Source organism: Chrysemys picta, chromosome 2 (genome assembly GCF_011386835.1).
Source record: "Chrysemys picta bellii isolate R12L10 chromosome 2, ASM1138683v2, whole genome shotgun sequence".
NCBI classification, from domain to species: domain Eukaryota; kingdom Metazoa; phylum Chordata; order Testudines; family Emydidae; genus Chrysemys; species Chrysemys picta.
The window spans coordinates 188,980,434-188,994,523 of record NC_088792.1 but is presented as its reverse complement, the minus strand read 5'-3'; the positions used below and the strand labels follow the sequence as shown (position 1 = coordinate 188,994,523).

General features: G+C 40.3%; 1 protein-coding gene across 9 annotated transcripts in view; it reads left to right on the top strand.

The window, feature by feature from the left end:
* Positions 1-14,090, top strand: part of ATP9B (ATPase phospholipid transporting 9B (putative)) — a 286,760-nt gene that overhangs the window by 47,998 nt on the left and 224,672 nt on the right. For 6 of the 9 annotated variants that reach the window (XM_042860452.2, XM_008164437.4, XM_008164435.4 and 3 more), the window contains exon 5: positions 333-441. The exons of 2 other annotated variants lie outside the window; for them this stretch is intronic. In XM_042860452.2, the coding sequence (XP_042716386.1) occupies positions 333-441 (109 nt within the window). Of the gene's footprint in view, positions 1-332; positions 442-14,090 lie in introns of those variants that run through there. One more of the 9 variants, XM_065585122.1, reaches the window with a different exon arrangement.

The window sequence follows — 14,090 nt, the reverse complement described above, 5'->3', positions numbered from 1 at the left end:
CGATGATTACATGTTCATTCCCTCTGGGGCACCTGGCATTGACCACTGTCGGAAGACAGGATACTGGGCTAGATGGACCTTTGGTCTGACCCAGCATGGCTGTTCTTATGTTTGTATAATGTTTTAACTTTATCTTAAGTTTTAATAAGTTGTGTTTCTACAGTAAAGATTAACTAGATAGACAGAAAAGGTTTAAAAATACCCTGAACTGTCAAAAATGATGAAATACTCCATACATACATTTTTCTCCTACTGTCATGTTCCTTTTTATGTATTTTCTAAAAAATATTTTCCATTTTGGGAAATTTGTTATATCATTATATTTTGAACAGGGATTTGTTTTGGCTGTCACAATGGTGCGTGAGGCAGTTGATGAATTTCGACGTTATCAGCGAGACAAGGAAATGAACTCTCAGTTATATAGCAAGCTTACAATACGAGGTTGGTTAAAAACATTTTTTATTAGTCATAACTATTTTATAATCCACATTCTGTAGTTTTGAACTTAGGCTAAAATAGTTTTTAAAATAACAGAATTGATGATAGGTTTCTGAAATGTTATCCTGGTAGGAATGAATTCCATATAATCCAACAAGAGATGTACTTAAGGGAAACAAAGTATTCATTTCCGCTAGCTGAATAAAGCATGTAAAACTGTAGCTGTTCCAGAAAGCTGAAGGTTTTTGTTAATAGCAACTTACATGTGCCATATCTATACATTTTCAGTTGTTGCATGAGGGAAAATAATTTTTTAAAATACGCTACCACTTTAAAGTGCAGTTCTTCTCTGAAATGGATAAAGTAAAGAGCAACAAGTTACTACCACTGTCTGGCATGCATCCAAGGTTGAAAGGAATTTAAGAATGAAGTGGCTAAGCTGCTAACAAAAATACAGTTTCGCTAATTAAAATTTGCTGTCTTCCAGCCCTGCTTCCAGATCGAGTAATGAATGTTTTACCTATGTTTTTAAAAAAGCACTGGAGGTGATTCAGAGAATTAGATCGTAGAGGATCAGTAATGAGTATTCTGGCTGAAATATCTAAAAATAGAAATATAAAACTGCTATATGATCACATGATGGGGTAAATCAGCAGTTTCTGAAAAGGAAAATCATGTCTTTCTAATCTACTAGAAACCTTTAAAACATATAAGTAAAATATGGATAAAGGAGGACAGGGTGGCATAACTTTTTTGGCTTTCTGAAAGCCTTGGACCGAGTCCCTTACAAAGGCAGGTAAAGAAATGAAGTAGTCATGAGGGCAAATACAAAATACTATTGGCGACCAAGAACTTGTTTAGTAACAGCTGTTTAGTCTTAGGTAAGTGTTTTTTTTTTTTTTTTTAAATAGGATGCATCCCATCCAACCAAAACCTTAAAAGCACAGAAATAAGAAGGTTTCAGAGTAGCAGCCGTGTTAGTCTGTATCCGCAAAAAGAAATTTGAAAAAGAAAAAGAAATTAGAGACTAACAAATTTGTTAGTCTCTAAGGTGCCACAAGTACTCCTGTTCTTCTTTTTGAGAAATAAGAAGTTAAGGGGAAACTTAAGCATTCCTTTCCATGTTGCCTACAGTGCTTCTGGTAAAACACTGAAGGGCTCGACAAGGCTCTTGCTTTCAGCTGGTACCCCAAAATGATAAATACCCCAGATTCACCATGTGTTTTGTTCTGGAACAGGTCACAGTCCAGGCTCCCTGATGTATGCTGCCCCTCTCTTGCCAGGGGGGAAGCTGCTCTATGCCTATCCTCTGTGACAGGTTCTCTGGGTACCCAGGACTGAGGGTCACCTTGTTACCCAGCCCCCCCCCCCCCCCCAGCAGTGTGATGGAGACTTGCTTGTGATTAATTGGGTGTCTGTTCCCTGATAACTCCAGCCTATTAGCCACCCAAGCACTCTCTCTGGACTAGGACAGTCCTTACTTTGCCATGCAGATTAACAGTCAGTGTACCCCAGCCCCCGAGTCCCTTTGAGGAGCTCCCCTGTAGTGTCCAGCCATTTCTTCACTGACACTCTCAGAAATACCAGGTCTGCTATACCCAAGGGAACAGTATACATGCCAGCTTGTCTGATTCAACTCAGAATCAGCTCTTTGCTTAATACCAGAGCACTGAGATATATTTATGGTGAAAACAAGAAGTTTATTATCAAAGATTCAAGAGGTAGTGAGTAAGGATAATGGAGAAAAAAGTTAACATATAAAACAAAATCATAACCTGCTTTTTAGAGATTAAACTTTAATAGGTTAACCTTCTATCTAGTGAAGTTTATTTCACCAGAAGCCTTCTGCAGCATCTTCAACCACAGCTGGTTGTGATCCCATTTTCATGAATGTTAATACACTGCCTGTTTAATTCCTAGATGCAGAATGTCATCTTTGTTCCGTAAATATAGTCCAGCAAAGTGTTTGAAGTGTTTCTCAAAATAAAGTTCTCTTCCGCTGCTGTGTCTCTATACCTGTTAGATCCTTTTTTAAATTCTTGCAATGTTTCATCTGCATTTAGCTTAGAAGGGTGATGGGAGACCCACTGTGAATGAGACAATACTTAATTTACACTTTGACAGACAAAAGTGCATAAACATCCCTTGTCTGACAGAAAACCTGTTTTGCCACCTCTGCTGTGATACAGAATCCAAGAGCATATTTTCAGCATACACAGTATCATTTCTCAATGATATGAATAACCAGTGTGACCCTGGCTTTAATTTAAGACCTCACGTGATATTCTTTAGTAAACCAGAATATACAAGTATTAGGATATAGACTCATAGACTTTAAGACCAGAAGGGACCTTCGTGATCATCTAGTCCAGTGATACTCAATTAGATCTATCGCAGGCTGATTTAAGAATTTTATGATGAGAGACAAGCCATTTGCTGACCAAATAAAAAAATAAAATTAAAGATACACGACTTCAGCTGCCAATAAAGACTTTTGTTTGCAACATAAAAGATAGAAACACTAGTACTTAAAGAAGTTTATAAATCAGTATTACCACCTGTGTTTGTGGCAATCTCTAATGGGAGGTGTGACATTGATGATCTCTGGCAAGCTTTGTGAAGAGTGGTTTTCAGGACAAGGCACATGAACTGGTGAAGATGCTCATCTGTCAGGTGATTGCTATGTTGGTTTTTTTATAATGTTCATGGTAGAAAATCCAGATTCGCAGAGGTACGTTGATGTGAACATTGTTAAAAGATAGATGGCTAGATTCTGTCTATTCTGAAACTGGTTAGCATATTGAGTCCAGAAATCATGAAGTTCTACTTCTTTGAATTTTGCCTTCAAGATATCTGAGCTGTGGAGCCTTAAAATTTCTAATTGAAAGGCACCTTCATCAATTGAATCAGAATGTTCCTTGCTTCAGAAGGACAAGATCTGTCGGCAGAGACAACAAATGAATCATGAACAAATAGAAGCAAATTATTTGAAATTTTAAAATTCCCAAATCACATTTTAAAATTTTCAATCAGATTGTTTACGAATTCTTGTATCATTTTCATTGAAGTTGCATCTGTCACAACGACCTGCAATGTGGAAATGTGCAACAGCTTTCCTGTTAAGTCTGCCTGAAAGATTTCAGGATTCCTCTGAAAGGCGCACACATTTTCAAACAGATCCCTGATATTGCTTGCATGGCCTTGGAGCTGCAAGTTGAGGGAATTCAAGTAACCATTAAAGCTTGTCACACACAAAAGCTACCTGTGACATAGAGGGGACATCATTCGTAAATTCCAGGAACTCGTAGGCCTTGTTGGTCTTGTGGTTTGAAAGAAATTTGATCATTTCTTTTTTAAGGGCACAAAATCTCTGCAGCAAGCGCCTCCTACTTAACCAGCAACTGTTGCTGTGCTGCAACAGGTCACTGTATTTGGCTGAAATGTCTTGTAAAAGAGCTTTAAAAAGACAATGTTGCAAGCTAGAAGTTGAGCATATGTAATTCACTAATCTCATCACAATGCCCATTGTGGGTTTTGTTTTTTTCCCCAAGTCCTTAGACACAGGACAGTCTGGTGAATGGTGCAGTGTATTTAGTGAAGGGTGTATCACTGCCAAATGTGAAGCAAAGCCCTGCTCTTTCCCTGTCATGGAGGGACCTCAGTCTGTAACAAGCAAGTTTACTTTCTGCAGATCAAAACCATTAAAAAAAAAGCCTTTTCAAAAAAGATCTCTTCTGTAGTGTATGTTTCTAGTGGTATTAAGCACTAAAATTCTTCCTTGAAAATTTCACCATGATAAAATCTAACAAACAGCGAAAGCTGGGCAGTGTCACTTAAATCACTTGATTTGTCCACTGCAAGAGATAGGCATTTGGCATTTTTTAAATCAGAAAGCAGTGCTGACAGTTACCTCCAATCTTCTCACTACCGTGGAATCAGACAAGGGAACTTGCTTCAAATGGTTCACAATGTCATATTTGTTTTTATCTCTGATGAAAAGCTCCTCCAGCATTTCCAAGGTGCACTCCTTCAGAAGCTCAGCATCCAGGAAAGGCTTTTTCTTTTTAGCTAGTATCAGCATTATCCGAAGAAAAGCAACTATTGTTTTTCCTGTATAGTCGTTGATGTTCTGAGAATGACATTTTAAGTGTGATACAAAGACTTCAGATTTTTAATTTCATCACGTTTTTCAGCATTGCCAGGCGGATGGGCTGCGTTGAAGTTACTGTGCTTTGATTCAGAGTGGCGCCTCATGTTGATGACTTTATAGATGGGTGCAGTGGTTTGGCATATTAAATACAAAGGTTTTGCATTTACATGAGGTGGCATAATAATAAGAAAATCCACTGTCCAGTTTGGGTTAAAAGGTTCGGCTTTCATTGTCAACTTTGCAACATTTACTCCCATTCGCATTCATTTTTGACTCCATTTCCATCACTTATGAAAAAATGGGTAGCGTCCTAGCTCAGTTGTAGCCAGTGCTATCGCGAGAACTCAAGATCCAGTAAGCAGTGCTTAATTTGTGCTGGGGCTTGCCAGGGCTGAGCCCTGGCACTTCCTAGATGTGACAGTTCATAGCCCCTCCATCTCTCGGCTCCTGACCAGCAGCCACTGCTCTCCGGCTGCCCAGCTCTAAAGGCAGCACCGCCACCAGCAGCAGTGCAGAAGGAAGGGTGGCATGGTATGGTACTGCCACCCTTGCTACTTCTGCGCTACTGCTGGAGGTGGTACTACCTTCAGTGCTGGGTGCCTGGCCAGCAGCTGCTGCTCTCTGGCCACCTAGCCAGTGCTTAACTTATGCCGGGGCAGTGCCACGGCACCTCTTTCATTACAAATTAAGTACTGTCATGAAGTTACTTACTAAGGAAGTCATAGGCAAATGATAGGCAGCACATTGCTGTTCGTGAATTTAATTATAAATATATTTTAAGGTGAGCTAGCGGGCCACACAGGAAGCCTTGGTGGGCCTCATTTGGCCTACATGCAGCCTATTGAGTATTGCAGGCCACAGAACCTCACTCATCTCCTTCTATAATAGACCCATAATCTCTGGCTGAATTACTGAAGTCCTCAAACCATGATTTACAGACTTCAAATTACAGAGAATCCACCATTTACTCTAGTTTAAACCAGCAAATGATTTGTTCCCTATGCTGCAGAGGAAGGCAACCCCCCCACCCCAAACCTATGGGGTCTCTGACCTGGGGGGAAACTAGTTCATTTAGAGTTCACCTGGCATCTATCTTGGCATTTTATCCACCAGTTGGGGATGGGCTACTGGGTATTTTCTAAGTCTATGTCAATAGATCATACTTCTCCTCCCTGGGGGACTGGAGTTTGCTACTGGCAATGTTGTAAGGTTCACTCTTCGAACTGATGGCTGCCTGTTGTTTGCTGCATCTGTTTAAGAAGGTAGCTTTCTTGGCAGCCATTATCTCTGAGAAGGGGGGCAGAATTAGGTGCGTTGGTCATGGACCCTCCTTACACAGCATTGCCACAAGCAACAACTGAGGTGAAGAGCATAGCAGGATTAAAAAAGCTTATTTTGTGGACAATGAGAAAATCAACAATTACATTAGATACTTATACCTGTAAATATAATTAGCATAGGTATAATTTAGGATTTGGCCTGTAGAATTTTTATTAGTAGCAATGATTCATGCGAATGAAGAAATTCAGTTTCATATTTTAGGTTAAGTTTGCAAAGCTTATCATTTTGAAAATAAAATCTTTTTTTTACTTGTGCACAACTGATCATAAGACCCAATAAAACATGGAAATTGATGACATTTTTAGACAGTTACTTTTTTGAGTAGAACTGCACTTTAAAAATATGCTCCTTTTATATAGCATCATCTATACAACTATTTCAAAGAGCTCTAAAAAAAATGTAAACTTCAGCTCTCCCCTTTGAGGTAGGTAGGTATCACTCCCATTTCAAAGATGAGAACACTGAGGTAAAGAGAAGTTAAGCAGATTGCCCATGGTCACATAAGTCGATAGGAAAAGTGGGAGTTGATGAATCCTGAATCCATTCCACTGACTTAACGATCCTTCCTTCCCTTTGATTTCTCTTTCTTAAAATCACTTTTGGCTGATCCAGTTATTTTGCAATAGTGTAGTGTTGCTGTGCAATTTATTTACTCTTGGGTTTAGAGTACATGTACCAAAAAAAAAGATGCTTCTGCAGGGCGAATTACCTATGAACACCTCTTTATACTCTCTCTCTACAGTGTTGTCATAGTCAAACACTTTGTTTTCAGCACTTATATGGGGATAGTTATGTAAAGACTTATCCCTTGGGTAGTGTGAACTGGCAAGTAAAAAGCCAAGAATGTCAACTTATGACCTGACTGTAGTTATTAGCATAAGAAATGTCAACTTTACAGGATACTGGTCTCCCATTAAGACTTGCTGACGTTTTGGAGCTTTTGTTTTTAATCAGAAAATGTCTTGAATCAGAGTTCTCAGTGTCAGTGGTACTCACTGCTACGTGCTAGGCTGCCTGTTCCAGAAAAAAAGTATTTCAGCCTTAGCTATTAGTTATATATTTGTACTATAAAGATAAGGAGAATCCGGAGGTGATAAAAAGTGCTATTTAAGATTGGTCTTCTCTGTCACTTCCTTTGTTCCAGGAGATTAAATATCAGTAGATTCTTGGATTTTCATAGATATGTGAGCCAAATATGCCCTTGTCTTCCATATCCTTCACATGAATTCATCTTCTCAGGTGTCTCTTGTCTACTTTCTTAGCCTGTTCTTTGAATGTCTTAAACTGGTTTCTACATTTTTGATTTTCTTTTCCTAGTCTGTTACCAAGACACTTGTTAAAGGCAATTTGTCTTCCAGATAGAAAGGGCTACAGATCCTTAATAGGTCTTCAGACTGCCATGGCTTAAGAGTGGAATGACCAGACCTGTCAGTCTCTGGCAGATGGGAGTGGTGCAGCCATTGAAGATCCCATCAGTTTTGTTCACCCTCTTCAGTTTAAGCCAAACTTTTCAGATGTTTCTGCTGCAGAGCAGAAACGGACACGTGTAAAAGTGATCTAGTCCTTTCAGAGCTTTGCAGGCAGGCTTCAGGTTTGTCTATGGGCTTTTTTCATACCTTTTCTTTCAGTTAGGCACTGGAAGAACTACTCCCCCTTCAACACCTCTTGATGGGCAAAAATAGAGAAAGTAGAAAGGAAAAATCTGCCTTTCTTCTTCCCATATTATGGAATGTGTGGATGGAGCCCTACACTTTCGGTGATGAGACAGTAGGTCCATATTCTGAGGCTAAAGAAACTAGGTATCTCGCAAGGCCACTTTTTGCTAGACTGACGCAGGGGTTTCTTGCCTCAGAGCAGTCAGTTCGGGTGGAGAAGTGCATAAAGGCAGATGAATGTTGGCAGATGAAATTCAGTGTTGATAAATACAAAGTAGTGCACATTAGAAAACATAATCCCAACTATACATACAAAATGATGAGTTCTAAATTAGCTGTCACTGTTCAAGGAAGACCTCTCGGTGTCACCATGGATAATTCTCTGTAAACATCTGCTCAATGTGTAGTGGCAGTCAAAATGGCTAACAATGTTATGAACCATTAGAAAAGGGATAGATAAGACAGAAAATATCATAATGCCATAATATATAAATCAATGGTACATTCACACCTTGAATGCTGTGTGCAGTTCTTGTCACCCATCTCAAAAAAATATAGAGTTGGAAAAAGTACAGAAAAGGGCAACAACAATAATTAAGGATATGGAATAGCTTCTGTTTGGTGAGAGATTAAAAAGACTGGGACTGTTCAGTTTAGAAAAGAGACAACTAAGGGGGCGTATTATAGAGGTCTGTACAATCATGAATGGTGTGGGGAAAGTGAATAAGGAAGTGATATTTACCCCTTCACAAAGCAAATGAAGAAGGGGTCATTGAAATTAATAGGCAGCAGGTTTAAAATAAAAGGAAGTACATTGGTCTGACCCATTAGGGCCATTCTTATGTCCTTGTGTTCAGAGATGCCTGCTCTCTTTCCCTTTAATTGGAAGAGCTGCCAAAATCAAAGCATAATAATCCAGCTAGAAAAGGCTTAAAACACACATAACCTCTCTGTACTGCATCTTCTCTAAGGAGTTTTACAGCCCTACTTTCCTTTCTAAGCTGTCTCCCCACTCTCTAGTATGATAAGCCTAAAGCTGTGAAGCATGGAATATCAAAAAAATTGAGGACAATCTGGAAAACTTCTGTTCTCCTTCTTAGAGGATGGCCATCTGTTTTAGTCAGAATCCATGGTCCAGAAAGAAGAGACTTAAGTCAAACTCTTTGCTGTAGTATATTTGAGATAATTCTCAGAAGAGTTGTAGGATTAGTTCTTCCCTTGGACAATCCTGCAGAACAGGAGAAGGGGAAATGAGTGTCAAGAAAAGGGAAGAGACTACTATGAATTTCTTCCCTTCAGGATCCAAATGAGAATGCTGTGTCCCCTTCCATGCTAAATCTCTCGAGGATGCCATTAGGCCCAAATAGGAAATTCCTGCAAAACCAAGTGTCTGGGAAGATTTGCTAACACATTCTATAAAATTTCCTAATCTGACTGTTAACCTACAGAAAGAAAATACAGTGTTGTTTTCCTGAGTAAAGGGCACAGCCATTCCCATAGAACTATAATTCTCACCAGTGAATTCCACAGATGGGCACCTTGGCAGTCTCATTATTGAGGGAAAACTTTGAAGTAATCTTGGGGTTAAATGTTTAAGTAATTTCCATGTTTTCTGCCAGGGCTGTAGTAGCCTGGAAAGGCTTCTTGTACTTCAGACTTCTAGTTTGTGTTGTGTTTTGATTCTCATTGCTGGGGTGCATCCCAATGGAAAATACTTCTAGCAGGCATCATTTATATCCAACACCTCTTAGATACCCTTTACTTCTCATCCCAGGCAATAGGACGTAATGTGTTTTGTTTGTTTTTCTTGGCACATATAGCTCCATACTTGTAGAGCAGTGTGAGAGCAAAGCAGCTTCTGTTGTCATTGAAGTACTCCAGAGGCAAATTGGTGGGGAGCCTATGGACAGAATAATCACTTTTTGGAAAGTGCTAAATAACTCATTAGGTGTAGAATGCCAGAGCTACAATAGCCAGGAATGTTCTCCCATTGATTAGAAGTGCTATTAGTTATTTTTGTGTTTTAGATAATAGAAAACTTTGATAGTTGTAGTCTAGTTAAAAGGAACAAGGGCTAGGTCACTCCCACCCTGCCAGTGACTGATAGGCTTGGTTCTGCCCACTATGTTTCAAAGAGGTTAAACCCCATTGTTAAGGATCTCTTTTATCTTCCTGTTAAAAAGGGGGTAATTATCAGGTAAGCCCAGATACATTTTCCTTATACATGTCCCTGAAGCCAGTGTCACTTCAGTTGGACAGACTCAGGCGCCATCCTCCTGTTTCTCCACTCCCTACTGGTTGACACATAATCTTGCTCATACCTTTTTAAATGAAAATTCACCTTCAGCAATAAGTAGCGAGCTGTAGATCAATTAATACTATTGGTTCCCTAAGCTAGATAGCGGGCTGCTTGGTTAACTTTCTAAGAGCTTGTACACTTATGTCAATGTAACTTATGGTGCTCAGGGGTGTGAATAAGCCACCTCCCTAAGCTACTAAGTTACACCGCTGGTATGGATAACACTATGTTGGTGAGAGAGCTTCTCCCGCTGACGGAGCTACCGCCTCCCATGGAAGTGGTTTTATTATGCTGATGGAAGAACTGTAGCTGCAGCATTCTAGTGTAGATTAGCCTTAGCAATCATTATGGCCTTATAACTGTCTTGCCACAAAATATTCTATTTTACTTCTCTGTGAGGACATGCTCTTTCTGTAAACCAGGATGTTCGTGCTTTTCATCTTGTCTGGTGCAATGTCACTGCTTGTGGCATGTGTTTCTTTGCAGACTGTTTTTATATGTATTCAGTTGCTTAAAATGGGAACAATTTCATATTTTTTCTAACCTTTTTGAAATCATTTTCCAAGTTGCAATTATATTTGTACTATAAACATAGTATCTAAAAAATATTGAGGTTTCCTTACGGAGCCTGAATGTTTTGTCTTACTGAGGCATCTCTTTAACACTGTAATCTTCAGAATTAAGATCTATGTAGTAGTGTTTACATCTTTAAAGAGGAAATGTATTTCAATTGGTATTTTTTATTATGTAGCTTTAGGCTACATAATTCTAGAATTTTCTCCACTTTCCTAAAAGTGCTGCTAGTTATTTTGTTGTCTAGAAAATACAAAAATTAACAAACTTGTGTGATCATTGTGCTGTGGATGTACATCACTGCTTTGTTTTTCTCTCTGGTTAACTTCAGAAATTGTTTTTTCATCTCAGTGGAAATTCTTAATTCTAATTGATGATATCTTGCATAGACCCACACTTATCTGACTTGAAAACCCACTAGCTGGGGTGAGTGAAAAAGGTGACAAAAGCCTTCCATTTCTACCGAACTTAAACTCTTAACTTAAAGAAATCTGGTCTTTGTGGTTAAACGGAACTGTCACATGTGAATTGATCAATTGATATCTTCCTGAATCTGCAAACAGAAAGCCCTGGTATTGGTAGTCAGCTTCATTTCTACTATTCAGAATCACTTGGGTCACAGTTTACATTGTCAAGAATAACGTTAATTTCATCCTGCTGCTTGGGAAAGCTATGAATGGCAGCAGAGGTAAGAATTGGATTTAGTTTTGTGGGGGAAGACTCTAAAATCAGGCTGGAGGCGATAGAGTAACAGGATCTCTTTTTCCTTCCTTGTTTGTAGCAGTCAGAAGACTGGGTGAGTAAGTGTAGTCGGGACCTATTCTCCCATTGCATCAGAAAAGAGGCATTAAACTGGGAAGAAAATATAGGAAGCTCCTTCCCCCTGGAGCTCTAAACTGGTTACACATTCTAACCGTAGGCTCCATATGAAAAAGAGAGCCTGAAAGGAAGTCCCAGTGATAGCATACTAGTAGAAATACCAGTATCCTCTCCACAGGCTTTGAATGGTACTTGCTTGTAACCTTTTTCCCATCTCCCCATTTTTTTCATATATACTCTGATTAGTAGGTTGAGTTCTTAGGCTAGTAGGTGTCTGGTAAAATTTTCAAACACTGCACTTATTAACACCTTCCATTCAAGAACCATAGAATCATAGAATATCAGGGTTGGAAGGGACCTCAGGAGGTCATCTAGTCCAACCCCCTGCTCAAAGCAGGACCAATCCCCAACTAAATCATCCCAGACAGGGCTGACCTTAAAAACCTCTAAGGAAGGAGATTCCACCACCTCCCTAGGTAACCCATTCCAGTGCTTCGCCACCCTCCTAGTGAAAAAGTTTTTCCTAATATCCAACCTACACCTCCCCCACTGCAACTTGAGACCATTACTTCTTGTTCTGTCATCTGATACCACTGAGAACAGTCTAGATCCATCCTCTTTGGAATCCCCTTTCAGGTAGTTGAAAGCAGCTATCAAATCCCCCCTCATTCTTCTCTTCTGCAGACTAAACAATCCCAGTTCCCTCAGCCTCTCCTCATAAGTCATGTGCTCCAGCCCCCTAATCATTTTTGTTGCCCTCCGCTGGACTCTTTCCAATTTTTCCACATCCTTCTTGTAGTGTGGGGCCCAAAACTGGACACAGTATTCCAGATGAGGCCTCACCAATGTCGAATAGAGGGAATGATCACATCCCTCGATCTGCTGGCAATGCCTATACTTATACAGCCCAAAATGCTGTTCGCCTTCTTGGCAACAAGGGCACACTGTTGACTCGTATCCAGCTTCTCGTCCACCGTAACCCCTAGGTCCTTTTCTGCAGAACTGCTGCCTAGCCATTCGCTCCCTAGTCTGTAGCAGTGCATGGGATTCTTCCGTCCTAAGTGCAGGACTCTGCACTTGTCCTTGTTGAACCTCATCAGATTTCTTTTGGCCCAATCCTCTAATTTGTCTAGGTCCCTCTGTATCCTATCCCTACCCTCCAGCGTATTTACCACTCCTCCCAGTTTAGTGTCATCTGCAAACTTGCTGAGAGTGCAGTCCACGCCATCCTCCAGATCATTAATGAAGATATTGAACAAAACAGGCCCCAGGACTGACCCTTGGGGCACTATGCTTGATACCAGCTGCCAACTAGACATGGAGCCATTGATCACTACCCGTTGAGCTCAACGATCTAGCCAGCTTTGTATCCACCTTATAGTCCATTCATCCAGCCCATACTTCTTTAACTTGTTGGCAAGAATACTGTGGGAGACCGTATCAAAAGCTTTGCTAAAGTCAAGGAATAACATGTCCACTGCTTTCCCCTCATCCACAGAGCCAGTTACCTAATTGCCTTCTATGAAGAGATTAGTCAGGCATGACTTGCCCTTGGTGAATCCATGCTGACTGGTCCTGATCACTTTTTCCTTTCCTGTAAGTGCTTCAGAATTGATTCCCTGAGGACCTGCTCCATGATTTTTCCAGGGACTGAGGTGAGGCTGACTGCCCTTTAGTTCCCCGGATCCTCCTCCTTCCCTTTTTTAAAGATGGGCACTACATTTGCCTTTTTCCAGTCATCCGGGACCTCCCCCGATCGCCATGAGTTTTCAAAGATCATGGCCAATGGCTTTGCAATCACATCCGCCAACTCCTTTAGCACCCTCAGATGCAGCGCATCCGGCCCCATGGACTTGTGCTCATCCAGCTTTTCTAAATAGTCCTGAACCACTTCTTTCTCCACAAAGGGCTGGTCACCTCCTCCCCATGCTGTGCTGCCCAGTGCAGTTGTCTGAGAGCTGCCCTTGTTCGTGAAGACAGAGGCAAAAAAAGCATTGAGTACATTAGCTTTTTCCACATCCTCTGTCACTGGGTTGCCTCCCTCATTCAGTAAGGAGCCCACACTTCCCTTGATTTTCTTCTTGTTGCTAACATACCTGAAGAAATCCTTCTTGTTACTCTTAACATCTCTTGCTAGCTGCAATTCCAAGTGTGATTTGGCCTTCCTGATTTCACTCCTGCATGCCTGAGCAGTATTTTTATACTCCTCCCTAGTCATTTGTCCAGTCTTCCACTTCTTGTAAGCTTCTTTTTTGCGTTTAAGATCAGCAAGGATTTCACTGTTAAGCCAAGCTGGTCGCCGGCCATATTTACTATTCTTTCTACACATAGTTATACTAGTGGTTAGGGGCAGGGGCTATGACCAGTTCAGAAAGGGATAGTCCTTAAAATAGAGTATGATGCATAAGAAATCATGTAGTCACATGTCATATTATTGTCAAATACTATCCGCATAATATTTATGTATTAGAGAATGTGTGCCATAAAAAGGTGAATGGTGTCCTTTCTATTACAGCAACTGCATATTTTGTTTACCTTGATTTTAGGGTCTTTAGTAGGAAATACTTGTTAGCACACATGAGATATTTATTAGTTTTTTCAAATCATTGCAATTCACTTCCAAAGTCTTTATCTTGAGAGTGTAATGAATTACTATAGACACTTATTTCTGTGTTCTAGTTCTGCGCAATTCTGCATTTCGCTTTAGGCGAAAGGCTTGCGCCTTGGTGGACTATAAAGTCTAGATGCGCAGCCACTTCTGACAGCTTTGGACTTTTTATTGGTAATTACACAGATGGTAAAGAATGTTTTAGCT